We start from the raw sequence: 16,422 nt of genomic DNA, 5'->3' as shown, positions 1-16,422 counted from the left end.
CAAAGATGAGATGGACCCGTTCGTGCTTTACAAATAATAAATTCAAGGTTAGCTGGACGGGCCGTAATTAACGAGAGAAGTGGACAGCAACTCGCTCTGACTGCCAATTTGCGGTTATTTTATTCACCACCAACCGCAGATGATTGTTAGGATGATTGTTATTATTAACTTGGCCCGTGGTTCGTCTGTCAGTGCCGTCCAACGGCTCAGCAGGAGCTTGGATAACCAAGAGGTCCCTGCAGAGCGCCGTCAGACAGGGGGGGCTCTTCGGGATGACAATTAACTAATTAGCTAACTAGGTATCGTCTCTCTGTCTCGTTCTCTCTCAATCTCTCTGTCTCCCTCTCTCTCTAACTGTATTATTCTCAGGTATCCAGTCTCGAAAGCAAAGAAAAAAGACTGATTGACGGCCTGCAGCAGACGGACGGTCGAGATTACGATCTTGCGACGGGGACAGAACCAAACAAGCTGACATGAATGGGCGTCTGCTGAGGATGATCCGGTAAGAAGCCGTGAGACTGGAGAGGATAACATGCTTTGTATGGCGATAATGGCTGCCGAAGTGGGCTGGAGTCGCGCTAACGGCAGAGCCGGAGGATGCGCTCGCAGGTCTGAGCTCCGACCGAACGCAACTTACTCAAGCCACTAATTACTCCGCACAACCTGCAACGCGCGCCAATACGATAAACCGGGCGCTTGAGGAGCTCGTGCTCGTGCTCTTGCGGAGAACCAAGCACGGTAAGTTCACCCTCTTTACCTCCTCCGTCGTTTAGAGTAATAATAATTAATGGATTATTACTCACTAACTGTCGCTGAGCAATTGTCCCTTTGGTCCGTGCAATGGTGTCGTTGCGCTTGGTGAAACTCGAGGAATTCCGAGCTGCACAACGGTCTAGATTTTCAGGGGTAGGATACTACTATCTACTACTATTAACTACTACTACTACTACGGAGTACGGAGTACTACTACTACGACGACGAGAAGATATCCGATGATTATCTCTGTGCTAGCCTCAATATTATTCTAGTCAGAAGGAAACTATCTACGGACCCGAGTCCCCCAGATGGAACATACCGGAGCACGGATCTGATTTAGTCTTACTCTGCACTAACTATTAATTAGATACTCGACTTGACTCTGGAGACAGCTCTCTCCAACCGGAGATTCCGACCACTCAGTCCCTTCTCTGCCGCGGTTTCCACCTTTCTCCTGCTCGAGAGGCGGGGCCTTCCGGGGGATTCTTCCAAACTCAGTCCGTTGAAAGCATCTGCAGGTAATAAAATAATATTATGAAGTGATTAGTACGAAGCGCCTGCTATTGCTCATCCGGTGGTGGATGGAGCTGGCGGAGGGCCACTAGTCTCGAATCAACTGGGTGCACCGGCAATGAGCTGCTGCTTGTTCGGTCGTGGTGCAGGCTGTGAGGTACAACAGCGGAACAGCCCTTGGCCTTAGCGTGTCGCGTCCTCGGCAATCGTTTGGATGCAGCGCTGTCAGGTCAGCCAGTCGCCAATGTCCCAGTGAGCGTGACGTTCGAGAGCTCTCCTGTTTCCAACCGGGCTGTCTGTCCACTCGATTCGATTATTTAGTGATGCTAGCCAACACGTACCTAGGGTGTCTCCCTTTTCTTGCATGTGGTCCACGAAGTACCCTCGGCTGTCCATCCCGACTTGTAATTTGATTAACTAGTTACTCCGTCTCTCCTGGATTGATATTCACCCCCAGCAAAGAAACTATTGCTTTGTCGGGGAGTATCGCCTAGTAGATCATTGTGTCCAATATCGATCCCAGCTGCAGCTCTCCTCGTGGAGGGATACCGTTCAGAGCAACGGCCTTGGGGCTATAGTTATACACACGTCTTGCGACGAGCTCTCGACCACCTTGCATCACTCGACATGAAACTAAAACCAAATAGTGTCTGCACGATGGTGACCTGACAGCGGGCCGTAGCTGCCGCTGTCAATCGATTTGAGTCTGGCCTGGATGTGGGTTGCTTCCTACTGGATGCGGGTCCAGATCGTAGTCAACATGGTGAGGGAAAAGAAAAGAAAAAAAAAAAGCAAAGATGGAAATGTTAAATGACAATTTATCTCGTCTTTTCTCCCCCCCTTTAAATGATACGATATATCGTCATTGTCGATCTCTGACGAGTCAAAGGGCCTCTCCCTACGTGGCAGAGCCATTGTCCAACGGTGGAATTCTATACCTGCCCAGCAATATGCGGGAGGCTCTTGTGTGTGGTTGCTTAATTAGAATCATAACTGCCGCTCGACTACTAGTCCAACAGTCTATATCTAGTCTTGCATAAGCAGGCCCTGAGGCGCCCTGTGCAAAGAGGTTCGTCCAACGCCCAACGGCTTGCTCGCATCTTGTGCTAGAGTACAAATGGCCGGCCATCTAACCGAACGCCTTCTCGTTGCATAATTTCCACCAGATCCCTGCTAGCCCTGCTGTGTCGCCTCTACTTACTCCGCTAAAAATCTCTTAAGCGATGCAGCTAGCCCGTACTCATTTTTATGCAAATCCACAGTGATGATCCAACAGGGCCACCCCCAGGTTCCCTTTTACCTATCTAGTAGTAAGTACAGACACTAAACGCCGGTACCCCTCCATCCTCAGATCTCCAGGGATTGATCAGGAGAGAGAAAAGTTCTTTTTTTTTTTTTCTTCCTGCTTATGCACGATTCAGTTGCTGCAGGATTACAAAAGTTCCGAAAGTTTCTGAATCTGAATCTGGCAACGATCAGGATCGAAACGGGTCCAGACACACGGCTTAGATGCACGTCGTATCCTTTCTTTCCTTCGGTGAAAGATGAAGAGAAACTTAAATTTTGGACGGGAGTCTAGTTGCTTGTAGTTCTTTGTTTAATGATAATTATAGATCTATACGATTATATTGTAACTACATGTACATACATACATGAAATTTCTACCCAGTATATATACACACGTAGTTTGCGCGTTTGCGCTTTCCAATATATACTGTATATACATATGTCTAGTTTACTGCATCGATTATCTTTCTGTACGGTCTCGAACCAGGGGTAATTATCCTTGCAATCAATCAGTCACACATTCTTGAAGCTACTCGAGAATGTAGAATGTACGCATAGACGACGATATGCGTATCTTGCAAGTCTCATAAATGTGGCGGGGTCATAACTAGAGTGCATAAACAGGGACTTTCGGTTTTATTGAAGGTAAGTAATAGGTAATATCTTTTGGTACCACTTATTCTGTAATATTAATCGCATTAACTGTAGTTTCTATATTCTTGAAACTATCATGGTAAAAAAGAGTTTATGTAGATAGGCGCAGAATAACTCTTTTTTTTTGTCCGCAGTAAAATCGAAGAGTTTCTTTTTTTGTTGTACAGTAAGAGATCATCGAATCAGAGTACTCCGTTTCGAGCCACGAGAATAGTCACCCCCTAGGAATATACCCTAGGATAGCACTCAGTGTCGTTCAAAGCGAGAGAATAGACCAGATAGAGGATTTAGATCTTCCGTTGTTTATCTTCTCTATAAACCGCTTAACTTACTTAGCTTGCTGCGTAAGTAAAAGATTATTTTATTCTCCTTGAACTCACTCCCTGATTCTAAATTCAGGTATGATTCAGTTTCGGTTTCACGACCTCTCCTTTGCTCCTCCTCGTACGTGCCATAGCGTTAATCACTTGGCTATGCCGCCCAGTAGGTGATGGCTGAGAAATAAGAACGAGAGAGACGGGAATAAAACACTATTCGCCCAGTATAAAGAGAATATAGTTCATTCTATTATACTTTAGAAGGTATGGTATTTCTGTATTTGGATCAGAAAGGTGAGTAACTGCCTATAATTAGTGAATGGATCTAAGCAGAGAATCCTTCCCCCGAGAGGGTAACTGAGTCCTAGTTGCAGCTATAGTTATTTATTTACATTCAGAATGCGGATATAAATACCTTTATCTAGCGCGGCTATATCACCATTGAGTCCCGGGAAGCACCGAATGTATATATGGGAATTCGCGTAACAAAATAGTTAATAGTCCCCGTGCTATTCATTTAAATTGCCAGTCTGTTCGGTATTATAAATTCTCGACTCTCGAGAGCGACTAGATCTAAATATATCTGACTAGTCTAGATACTTCCTTAGTGAAAGCATCGAGAAAAGCCCACACTTTGAGTCGAACAAGGGATCTTTTCATGATCCTATAAAGCGCTCACGAGCGAGATATTCTAGCCACTGGGGCCATACGGGCTTTTGTATAGTAAGCTTACCTTTGATTTGGATCTGTAATGTCAAGGATGCGTGATAGTCATGCGGCACGTGACTTCGTAAGTACATAGTAGGGAATTCTAAAATGCCAAGTATTGGCGTCATCTAATATTTATATTTATCGAGCATAAAATCAAAGACAAGCCTGACAGATAGAATCATCACCTCTCTACTGGGCCTTCTTTTGTGGGATAGTAGAAATAATATTATGTTGACTTAGCATTCTGTGCTGCATCCAGCGAGTAATTGCAAAGCTCAAGTAGAGCCACCGCGGTGGTCTGTGTGCTTGGCGGCAAACTACGTACTCGAGCTCCGGCCAAGGAACGAACATCTTTAATCAATACAACATCGTCAATCTGGGCCGACGACACGCCCGCCAACGAAATACGTCCTCACAAATCTCTACTCCCTGATTATTGCATTTTTGGACACTACTAAGGCCTGCATTGGCCGTTGAGAAGCCCGCCATGAAAGAACTCGCCAGAGCCTCCTCGTTGCTCCGTCCATCGCGAATCTACTTCACACCTCGAAGCTCATGCCGTTACTTCCATTCTTCGCCGTCAAGATTCGCTGTCGCACACCCCATCACAGCACATGGACCTCCTCCCAAAGCCCCAGAACCCGCGGCAGACTTAGCAGAGCAAGCAGAAAGGCGGAAACAGAAGGATGCAGAGACGGTAGGCACGGAAAAAGTGGAACAGCCACAGCCCTCGAAGGCGTCTAGTGCTCTGAAGAAACGTTTTTGGAAGGACGTGAACGTTAGAAAGATCGAAGGTATGTTTTGTGGCCAGCGTTAGAATTTTCCATGGATTTCTAGAGAGTCGCGGGTCTAATCCTATACTAGATGGTTACCAGGTTCTCCTCGATACCCGCCCTGTACGAACGCCGGCAAAGACAACTTTGACCGTTCCTTTTACGAAGCCTCACTTGGCGCATGCGATTGCGTTGGAATGGGATCTATTGACCTCGGCCCAGCAGGCCCTCAAACAGCACTTGATACCGATCACGTCGTTGGTTGCTCGGGCAGAAGATATCGTCAGAGAGGATAGAGAGGGCCAGCGAACTACGAGAGAAGACGTGCTGAGGACGGTCATGCGTTATCTTGATACGGATACAATTCTGTGCTGGGTGCCCAAGAAGGATGGCCCGGAGGCGGCTCTAGAGCAAGAGGAGGGCAAGGAGACGCTTCGACAGATGCAGGAGAGAGTCGCGCAGGAAATCATCGGCTTCCTCAGTGCCAAGCTCTGGCCGGGGATCGATATCAAGCCCAACGTGGATGCTGACAGCATCCTGCCGACATCTCAACCTCAGGTAACAAAGGATGTGATCCGGGCATGGATCGCAAACCTGCATGCCTATGACTTGGCTGCTCTGGAAAGAGCTGTTCTGGCGGGCAAGAGTTTACTGGTTGCTGTCCGACTGGTAGTGGAATGGAGCGAAAACTTCCGCCACCTACAACGGTCCGGACAGAAACGGTTTGGCATCGAGGAGGCAGCCGAAGCATCCAGCCTCGAGGTAAGATGGCAAACGGACATGTGGGGAGAGGTCGAAGATACGCACGACGTGGAAAAGGAAGATCTGAAGAGGCAGCTGGGCAGCGTTGTGCTCCTGGTCAGCGGGGAGAGTCGCTGAAATGGTTTCGGGAGCGTGCTCTTCAACGCTGGCAGCGCTGGTGGGCCCGGAACTGATAAACTGTATATTATTCTTGTTATCTATCCGATTTTCTTCAGCGTACCATATATATAGCACGTATAGAGTTAGATCTCGGAATGTCCGGTACCTCGTCGAAGCGATGACGAAATTCCACCGTATGGAGAAGAACGAACTGCTGTTGTATACTCCTTACTAGTATTATTATTGCGAACAAACCCATTATCCGCCATTTGGCCGCTGTGACGTCTTGCGGCCCGCGGGGGATCGTCATCAGAAAGATGAATTCTCGTTGCCACTCTGGATACTCACATTGCTCTCGCTGATCCCCGCCCGTGCCTCATGCCCCTTTGCTCTGGTTCGTCTAGGAGAGCACAGACGCCACGCGGTTCTCCTCAATGGACGGCTCAGTCTGCTCAAGCTCGCGAAAGCCTCAATTACCGTCGAGAGTTGACGAACGGTGTTCGCTGAATAGACGCTCGGCCCAGGAGAAGCTGAGCCACTGAGCTAGAGTACTAACTATTCCCCCCCAACTTCCCGTGGGCATTCGCGATTGGCATTTGAGGAGCGCAAAGCGGACGATGTCTTCATTTCTTGTCTTGTGATTCTCCTCCCTTCTTTGGAACTTATTCTCCTCCTTCTCCTGCAAGGCAATCGATCCGTCTCCTCTCTGTGACCGGTCTGCCCCGTGCTGAGCCGAGATGACGGAAAAGAGCGCGAGGTGAGTGCTTCGTTTTGCCCCTGAAGCCCGGGTCGTTGCTGCCTTGGTACCGTGGATGCGCTGGAAGCTAGGACAGACGACGCTGGTGTCCATCCTTTGCCAGAGACAACAATAGCTGCCCGAGTGCAGTCAACTATCAACCATCTCGAGTTTCGCGTGTCACTGTCAGACGGCGGGGTTTCAAGCGCCTGCACGGCCCAAGCTGTTAGCGGCCGGGATTCTTGAGACGCTCTTGCGAGGAGTCGCATGCGTGCTAACGTTACCCCTCTGATATTATTATAGTCACAAGCGCAGCAAGAGTGCTCTGGCACTCTCGATTCTCCATCGCGACAAGTCCAAGACGGAGGACGTGATGGACGAGAGCCCCGGCGGCGGCAACAGCTCTCCACAGTCCCTTTCGTCTTCTCCGAGCGGCCACGCTCTCACTCACTCTCTCTCTCGGACTAGCGGTCGAGGTTTCGGTCGCCAAAAGTCACTGCGGGACAGTTCACCTACCAAGATATCGCCAGCAAATACACTGGAGAGCGTGCCCTCCGAGGAGGCCGCCGGCGGTGCCAAACCAGAAATAAACGGAAACCCAGAACCGAAGAGCATGTCGATCAATCAGTCCGTGAAGACTTTCCGTCTCTTCGAAGTGCTCCGAAGCGGGGATACGGGTGCTATATCGAAGGCCATCAAGGAGGCCAAGGAAACCGAAGGAATCAATGCCTGCGCCCCGGGGACAACCATCCTGCACCTGGCAATCCAATGCGCCGAGCCTCAGGTCGTGGAATACGTCCTATCTACGGGGGATGACCTGGATATCAACGCTCGCGACCGTGAGGGCAACACTCCTTTGCATCTTGCTGCCCAGCTCGGTCGGGCTACCGTAGTGCGGGAGTTGTTGGACAGGCCGGTCATCAATGATACGATCCTCAACTACCGTGGCCAAACAGCCCTTGATGTCGCGCGCACGCCGGAGATCTTCCAGCAGCTTCAACTTGCGCGGTCGTTGTTCCTCGACACCAGAACTAAGGAGATACAAGAGCTCATCAGACAAGGGGCTTATGAGAAGCTTGAAAGGCTCCTCGAACAACCCCGTGTTCAGGGCTGTGTTGATGTGAATGGTTTGGAGCTCGTGACGGATAGCGAGACGATACAAACAGGAGGAACTCTGTTACATGAAGGGGCTCGGAAAAAGGATACACAACTTCTCCAGATTCTTCTCATGCGCGGAGCGGATCCCTTCCGCCGTGACAAGAAGGGCAGGCTGCCGCAGGATGTGACCAAGGATGACAAGACGCGGGCAATTCTGAAGAAATCCCCGGCTGCCGTGATAGCGCAGCGTGGAATCCAAGAGAAGGCCATTCTCGGTAATGCTGCTGCCCAGGGCAGCCCGGAGACGGTACTCGCGGGCAAGGATGCGCGCGAGATGAGAGGCTATCTGAAGAAATGGACCAACTACACGAGTGGTTACAAACTGCGTTGGTTTGTGCTCGAGGATGGTGTTCTGAGCTACTACAAACACCAAGGTGAGTTCCCTAAGCCCATTCACCTCGTGCCCGTGCCCGGCCTTAGACTAATTCCTATCTAGATGATGCCGGGTCCGCTTGTCGCGGAGCTATTAATATGCGAATCGCCAAGCTCCACATGGATTCCCAGGACAAGACACGATTTGAAATCCTTGGCAAGTCTTCTGTGAAATATCACTTGAAGGCAAATCATGTTGTCGAAGCGAAACGATGGTTCTGGTCTCTGAACAATGCTATACAATGGGCCAAGGACGAGGCAAAGGAGGAGGAGCGAAGACGAACGAGGACCGCAGAGGCCTTTCGGCAAGCTAAGATGGAGCAGGTCGATGGCCAGCCATCAGACTGCGTGACAGACACCCCGAGTATCGCCAGCAGCAAGGCAAACAGGAAGGGTCTCGCTCCCTCGTCCTTGGGTGTTCCAACTAGCAATGGCTCCAGGCTGAGCACGCAGCCATCCCGCACGACAGTGGACAGCACTACTGTAGATGAAGATGCTTCCATCTATGCTCCGTCTTATGACCCCAGTGTTACGCAGAACGAGATGAACATCCGGCGGATGTCCAGCCAGGTGACCACAATTCCCGATGATGTGGACGACGACTATGTCGATGACGCCTCAAGCCGGGATATTCAGCCAGTCGACAAGGACGCTTTTAATATCACCGCCCAGTCCGCGAAGCTACAACTTGAGCTCCTTGCCAGCGTCTCAGCCTCGCTTCAGAACCAGAAGTCTGAGAACCCTCAAATGCTCATATCAGATCCCGCAGTCGAACAGGCGCTCGTCACTTACCAGGCTGCCGTTAGCAGTCTCAATGGCCTTATACAAGATCTTCTGAAGATATCCCGCGACCGGGACGCTTACTGGCAGTACAGGCTAGATAAGGAGGAAGATACCCGCAAGATGTGGGAGGAGAGCATGGCCCGTGTCGCGCAGGAGCATGAAGAACTGCAATCTAGGATTGGCGAATCGGAGGACAAGCGGAGACGCACGAAGAAGGCGCTCAGAGAGGCTCTAGGAAATGCCTCTGCGGCTACCAGCCGCCCAGTCAGTCGTGGACGAACTGAAGCACAGCTTCCTGACGTTCCGGAGACGGAGCATGACACGGTGGACGAGTCTCTTCGACAAGAGGTTCAGGAACCGGCGGCAGTTGATGGCGAGACTGTTGAAACAGCGGAGCTTCTGGAGAAGCCTGTACCTTCTAAGGCACCCACCCCCGTGCAGATTCCTGACCTCAGCGATTCCGAGGACGAGGAGGACGAGTTTTTTGATGCTGTTGATGCCGGAGAGATTGAAGCCGAACCTCTAGCAGAGTCCGAGGTCAAGGTAGAAAAGCCAGTTCCGGAGGGAGAGGGCGCCAATCTTCGTGTCATGAAGCAAGCCGAGATCAGCCCGTCGTTCAGAGGCTACGAGGATCCAATAAGGGAGAAGTTGAAGATGGAGGCAGATAACCGACCTAAGATCTCGCTATGGGTATGTTCTTGTGTAATTTTCATGACGCTTCACTTTTCTCACACATCACAGGGTATCCTCAAGTCCATGATCGGAAAGGACATGACGAAGATGACGCTTCCAGTCTCCTTCAACGAGCCCACTTCTCTGCTTCAGCGAGTAGCGGAGGACATGGAATATGCCGATCTTCTGGATGTCGCTGCGGACCGTGCTGACTCTATGGAGCGTATGCTCTATGTAGCTGCCTTTGCAGCTAGTGAGTATGCCTCGACGATTGGCAGAGTCGCGAAGCCGTTCAACCCACTACTGGGTGAGACTTACGAGTATGTCAGACCTGACAAAGGATACCGCTTCTTCATCGAACAGGTCAGCCACCATCCGCCGATCGGTGCGGCGTGGGCGGAGTCTCCCAAATGGGACTACTATGTAAGCAGATATATATACTGGCTCTGTTCTTTCTATGGCAACCCTGACATTGTAAATTCTAGGGCGAGTCTGCTGTTAAGTCAAAGTTCTATGGCAAGTCGTTCGACATCAACCCCTTGGGTACGTGGTTCTTGAAGCTGCGGCCTATCACTGGCGGTGAAGAGCTCTACACGTGGAAGAAGGTCACCTCTTCCGTGGTTGGCATCATCACTGGAAACCCGACAGTTGACAATTACGGGCCGATGGAGATCAAGAACTGGACCACCGGTGAAGTTTGCACGTTGGACTTCAAGCCTAGAGGCTGGAAAGCGTCGTCCGCGTACCAGGTTACTGGAAAGGTGATGGACAAGGACGGACAGACGAAATGGAGCATTGGTGGCCGCTGGAATGACAAGATCTATGCCCGCCACACTCCTGGCTTCCATGCTGAGGTGTCGGAGCGAGACCCCGAATCCGCGAAGACGTTCCTTGTCTGGAAGAGCAACCCTCGGCCCAGCGGCATCCCGTTCAACTTGACACCGTTTGTGGTGACGCTCAATGCTCTCCCTGACCGTCTGAAGGAGAACCTGCCCCCCACGGATACTCGACTCCGTCCCGACCAGCGGGCGATGGAGGAAGGCGAGTATGACTTTGCCGCGACGGAGAAGAACCGTGTGGAGGAGAAGCAGCGGGCCAAGAGGAGGGAGAGAGAGATGAAGGGTGAAGAGTATTCTCCCAAGTGGTTTACCAGGGGTAAGTGTCCTGTCAGTGGCGAGGAGTTCTGGGTCTACACCGGCAAGTATTGGAAATGCCGGGAGCAGCATGACTGGAGTGCTAGCGAGGATATCTTTTGATGTGCCATATGCACATGTATGAAGCGTGTGTACTTTTAATTGCGCCGTCGTTTGCATTGGATGGATCGACACAAGCAAGATTCCCTCTTGACGTGTTCGGTCCGGGGAAGTGTTCGGGAGTTTGACCTATACCAACATATCATGTAGACACCCTAATAGACTCACTTGATCCTATGGAAACAAGGAATATGCCTGTGTTGATGACATTGTATACTTGGCCTTGTTTGATAATATAAGACCTTCTAACTATCAAATATAAGATCTTCTATCAGTAAAGTAATAACTAGTTAATAATAATGAATTAGTTAATCGTTGCTCTAGTTGACCCCGGTCACGTGTTACCGTCTCGTCCCGCAGCCAAAACGAAAAGCTTCACGATCTCCGAGATCCATTCGCCCTGACCTCGAACAGCAGTTTGCATGATGCGGGCCGGCTTCACCTGTGACCGCTGCCTCCAGAGCCTGCGGCTCAATGTTCGAGCCCGGGTCTCCAATGTGCGTCCTGGGTATCTTCCGGGCCCCAGGCGGAAACATCACCTGGCGTCTCCGATTGCTGGAGGGTTAGACTCACGACAAAAGAGCCGCTTACAGCCGAAGGAAGCGCAGGAGTCTGGCAAGCGATTGACTTCTTCAGCTGCTGCACGACCGCGTGTCCCAGCCGGTGCTACTGGACCGTCTCAGCATCTCAACGAAACCCGGACGCTGCTCAAGCCGAATAACCTATTCCATCCTTTTTCCAAGTCGCCCTCTCCCGCAATTCGACAGCGCGCGGAATTTATCAAGCAGAATGCCTTCTGCCCTCATCCAAGCCACCAGCAGACTCGCCTGCCGGATTCACCGCATGACCCGGAAGCGAGAAAGGATCCGCACGGCGCGCTGCCGCCGGCTCACTCTCACTTCGAGTGCCCGGACTGTGGAGTGCCGATATACTGCTCGGAGGAACACTGGATGGACGATTTCGAGGCTCATCTAGAAGTGTGCGACACCATCAGACAGATCAATGAGGATGACCATGACCTGCATTCGGGACGATTCTTCCCAGAATTCAGCTATCCGGGACCGCAGGATGATAACTTTGTCATCAACATGACCAACTGGGATACGTTCTTGTATACACGGGAGTTCCTGGCTATCAATGATGACAGGAGCATGCGGCAGGTTACCAGAATGCTCACTTACCCGATTACTGTCGGTAGTGTGCTGCATGAACTCAGTCCTTACAACATTAAGAAGGGCGGAAGACTTACAGTCGAGGGTCTGAAGAGCATGGCTGGTGGGTTCCGTGGATATTTACTGCTGCTTGGAAAGACCTTTCTTAAGTGAAACTAATGAATGTGGCATTTGTAGCTCTCCGATACACTCTACATCCTCCCAGGACAGGTGAAGGAATGGACATCGCAGGTCTGCGTCTGAAGGCGCCACCGGTGCGGATTTTCTGTCTGGGAGCTCGCGCTGAATCTTCTCTTCCGCGTGAAGTTTGGCTGCAGCTGACGCACATGTTCCCGCGAGCCATCATCCAGTTGATTTTCATCGGACCAGAAGCCATGGCGAATCGCGATGCCGAGTTCCCTCTTCCTGAACGGACTCCGGCCAACCCGTTCGGCGGAATCGTGGAGGACCGTCTCGGCCCCCAGATGAAGATCACCACATATGTCGACTACTTCCACACGATGCACCAAGCCCAGTACTTCCATCCTTACGACCCGTACTTTGACTGCTTCATGCTCTTCCATCCTGGTCTCGGCCACCCAGCCAGCTCATTCGAATGGGCAGAGACGCTACCGCAGCTGCTCGAAACCAAAGTCCCGATCATCTGCACAGGATACACGCAGTGGGACATGGACCGGGATATCAAATGGGTTCACGAGAAATGCGCCGGCGAATTCGACATTCTGCTAGAACCAGGCGAGAATATCTTCCGCAGTCTCCGATGGGATCTGAACGATCTCGACCCGCACGACGTCTCCTGCGGAAACTGGGGCATCTGGGCCTTCCGAGGAAAGAGGTATGGCTTCATCCCATTCATCGATCACTAACCCAACAATCTCGTCTTTGGTACTAACATATACCAAAAATAGATACGAAGCTACCTACAAGAATGAATAATGCGAAGGGGAATACGTGATTTGATGTGATCTCTCTTCTCTTCACTTGTATTTTGTATTCATTTAATATCTTCCAATACCAACCTCGACTCGGTTAAAGCATGTTCTGTACAATATTTCCGAATCCTATCAATCTCCACAGCGGAAGGAATCATTCATTAGCTTCTAGCTTCTAGCCTTTAGAAATGAAAATGGGATGAAATATCAGCGTAACCACCCAGTGCCTGTAGATCGATAGATAGAATAGATCCAAAAGAATCACAGATAATTAAACAAGAAAAAGTAATCACAGAACCCGAACTATCACCAGACTAGACAACGCAAAACAACTAAATTATATCCTGAGATTCCTATGCACTCACTATCTCATTCAAAAGTTGATTATACACTAATCTTTGCATGTATATATATATATATTAATACTATATCTGGAGCGAAAGCTCGCTGAGCTTCAATTCTCTAGCAACTAACTAGCTCAGTCCACTTATCTCTATAGGTAGAGCTAGAAAGGCGTGGGAGGAACCCGACAGGTCTGTTGTAGGTAGGTAGGCTCCGACACCATATATATATATACTGTATAGTATAACTAGTATACATAGTTACTCTACTCTGCCCCTACCTCCAAGAGGAAGATAATACTAACTGCGACTTCCACTCCTCTGATAATATAAATTTAACTACAACCACAATGGAAACCGAAACCACGATCTGAATTAAGAATAAAAATCAGAATTGGAATTGGAATCATTCTCGACCGTAAGATGATCATAAAACAAAAAAAGGTTATCGAGAGATAAAAAATTATATATACAAAAAAAAAAAAAAAGAAAAAAAGGAAACCATACTGTCGTTAGGTAGGTAGGGTTCAGGCCATGCCCCGAGGGAACAGGTTAAAATAAGATATAGAAAAAAAAAAAGCACACAAAAAAGGAGAAAGCACGCCTGCTCTTGCTCTTGGAGAAAGAATAGAGGGATATAAAATAGAATATAAACATACACGCACACGGGGGTTGAAGTAGAGTAAAAAAAGGGTATAATGTGTGGGCGTGATGATAATGGCGTAAGATAGAAGTTTCGGATGAAGGTCCGGAATAAAAAAAAAAAAAAAGCAAGAATTTCATTCCATTTCCATTCCATGTCCTGATTTGGTTTTGGTTTTTCTGCTGCCTCAGGGTTCCATATGGTTTCCTCTCCTCTCCTCTCCTCTCCACGTCTCCTAATAACTTCTTCATCTGATGGGGGTATAACGACACGCCAAACTTCCTCTGCTCTCGACAATTCCTTCCTAATTCCCTAGAGAGAATTCCGAATGGGATTCAAATCCAGTCCAATCCCAATAAAATGCGCTTTCTGTCCGGTTTTACTTTTTCACTTGAAAGTTTACAGCATAACAAGACCCGCGACGGCAACGACACCAGCCATCATGGCGGCACCGGCGACATCGTGGCCGGCAGCAGCGCCAGTAGCAGCAGGCGAGGAAGCGCCGGAGGCTGGTCCAGAAGCAGCGGACGAAGCGGGCTCGCTGGGGGCCTTGACGGGGTTGCTCGGGATAGGGAGGGTCGAGTTCCAGCGGCCCGCGGAAGGAGTAAAGCGGGCACCAGTGCCAGTAGAGGCGATGAACTTGTGCACAGGAGTCGACGACGGAGAGGGAGAGGGAGTAGGAGTAGGAGTGGGAGTCGGCGTGCTGCTGTGAGCGTTGACAACCGTGAGGGTCACAGTAGACGCGGGCTCAGCGAGCGCGAAGGGAGAAACAGCTGCGCAGAGCAGAAGGATAGCCTTGTTGAAGATCATCTTGGGTAGGTCGCGAGATTTGATGTCTTGTTGGTGACTGGTTTGTTTTGCGCGTTGATATATAGTTTTCTCGGTGATGCTTTCCAACGGCCGGAGAACGTGATCGTTTGATTAAGAAAATTGATACCCGTTCAGGTGAATGATGCGACGATATGCGATTGTTTGTATATATTGACCTCGAGTGTTTCGATTGAATTGAATGAGCGATCGAATGAGTGACGTTGTTTAGGCAGAATTGCTAAAGTAAAAGAGTGACACAAGCTGGAAGCTTGGAAAATAGTAAACGAGTGACGATGGAATTGAGATCACAGTCTCAAGAACCAAGAAGAAACAACGGTGCTCAAACGAAGCATAGGAAAGGGGGGAGAAGAGAGGGAGGGAGGGGGGAACGTTGAAGGGAAATACCGGCGGCGCCAGGGGTTGAAGCGCCGGGGAACCCCAGCCAAGCTACAACTCGCGCAGTATCCCAATTGCCATCTTGATCTCGCGCTTCATCTTCCTATCAAGCAAGGGTGACGAATCAGAAGGTTCGACCGGCGAACTGGTCGCGACAAGGTAACTGGGGAGATTCCAACGCCGTGAACTTTCTTGTCGGTGCCATGATGAACGATGCCAGTAAGTTTATCTTGGCGAGGATGATCATTGGAACATGGCCGGTTAATTCTACCATAAAAGTTAGCATCAAATACCACCTGGGCTCAAAAGGGGGAAGATCGGTACCTGGCTAAAAGTGACGCTTGTTTAGTGACCGGCGCGGCGCGCGTGCGTACCCCGGTCAGAGTAAATAAAAAGGGGGGCTCGCGAACAGAGAGCAATACAAACCAGCAGAGACGAATATTAGCAGTGAGCACTGATCCCAAGTGTCAACGCAAGTAGTCTCATGCTGGACCCGCAACCTAGGCAGAATAGATAAGTCGGACGAAGATGGTCAGCAATAATGGATGGGCACCGGTGTCAATCAAGGATCGCGATCATCGTGTCTCATCACAGACCAGCGATGCGCAAAGATAATAGCAAGGCACATCAGTGCAGCAAGAACGAACGCCGAGTCCAGACCTGGAGATCATCCAAAACCCCTCCAAAGACATGCTCTGCATGCCGCGCTCGTCTACTCCGGAAGGTGTCCTCTAAATCCATCCTCTCGCTATCTACTCTGCGAGACGATTAGGCGCTGTCGTAGAAAGTCATCGAAAAGGGACGACGATCAGGAACGAATGCGAGGAATTCGGGTCGAACCGACCACTGCGAGCAAGAGACAAATCACCGTTAGGGTTTGATTATCCCGGCAGGTACCGACTGAGATCCGAGCAGCAGCATCTCTCATCCCAAAGAGGGAAGTAAAGAGCCTCAAGAGGTGTGAATTAGCTTTGATAGACTCCCAACGGCATAAACTCATTATGATTAAAAACGCGGGAAAGGAGTGGGCCGCGCGGTCACTTCAAAGTTCACGGGGGTGATAATACGGAGGACTCCGAGCTTCGACGGCACAATTCCACTGGCCGATGTTGAAGCATAGATAGTCAGGGTGCGCGCAAGGCACCTTTTGAGAGTTGGGCCTAGCGGTGAGGGTAATTAAGAAAGTATCCGATCGTCGCTCCGTAGTTGGAAAAAAAAAAAAAAAAATGGGGAGACTTCATCTCCGGTGCGAATTGAAGGTCCACTTTGATCCTGATTAGAT

At 50.0% G+C, this 16,422-nt stretch overlaps 3 protein-coding genes across 3 annotated transcripts; 2 read left to right on the top strand and 1 right to left on the bottom strand.

Annotated features, from left to right (window-relative positions):
• Nucleotides 1-4,577: 4,577 nt before the first annotated feature.
• C8Q69DRAFT_481717 (hypothetical protein) lies at nt 4,578-6,142 on the top strand. The gene is made up of 3 exons (XM_028631612.1): nt 4,578-5,032; nt 5,103-5,950; nt 6,039-6,142. Exons 1-2 carry the CDS (start codon nt 4,726-4,728, stop codon nt 5,888-5,890), a joined length of 1,095 nt encoding a protein of 364 aa, XP_028481406.1. The 5' UTR covers nt 4,578-4,725; the 3' UTR covers nt 5,891-5,950; nt 6,039-6,142.
• Nucleotides 6,143-7,221: 1,079 nt separating this feature from the next.
• C8Q69DRAFT_488918 (Oxysterol-binding protein-domain-containing protein) lies at nt 7,222-12,954 on the top strand (the record flags this gene model as incomplete). The annotated part of the gene is made up of 7 exons (XM_028632080.1): nt 7,222-8,140; nt 8,203-9,611; nt 9,663-10,016; nt 10,079-10,748; nt 11,261-12,121; nt 12,196-12,853; nt 12,927-12,954. 7 exons carry the CDS (start codon nt 7,222-7,224, stop codon nt 12,952-12,954), a joined length of 4,899 nt encoding a protein of 1,632 aa, XP_028481405.1.
• A 755-nt stretch (nt 12,955-13,709) lies between these two features.
• Nucleotides 13,710-14,192, bottom strand: C8Q69DRAFT_121595 (hypothetical protein). The gene has a single exon (XM_028625219.1). It carries the CDS (start codon nt 14,088-14,090, stop codon nt 13,755-13,757), a length of 336 nt encoding a protein of 111 aa, XP_028481404.1. The 5' UTR covers nt 14,091-14,192; the 3' UTR covers nt 13,710-13,754.
• Nucleotides 14,193-16,422: the final 2,230 nt, after the last annotated feature.

The sequence above is a fragment of the Paecilomyces variotii genome (assembly GCF_004022145.1).
Source record: "Paecilomyces variotii strain CBS 101075 chromosome Unknown C8Q69scaffold_17, whole genome shotgun sequence".
NCBI classification, from domain to species: domain Eukaryota; kingdom Fungi; phylum Ascomycota; class Eurotiomycetes; order Eurotiales; family Thermoascaceae; genus Paecilomyces; species Paecilomyces variotii.
This window is presented reverse-complemented; position numbering and strand designations above follow the sequence as displayed.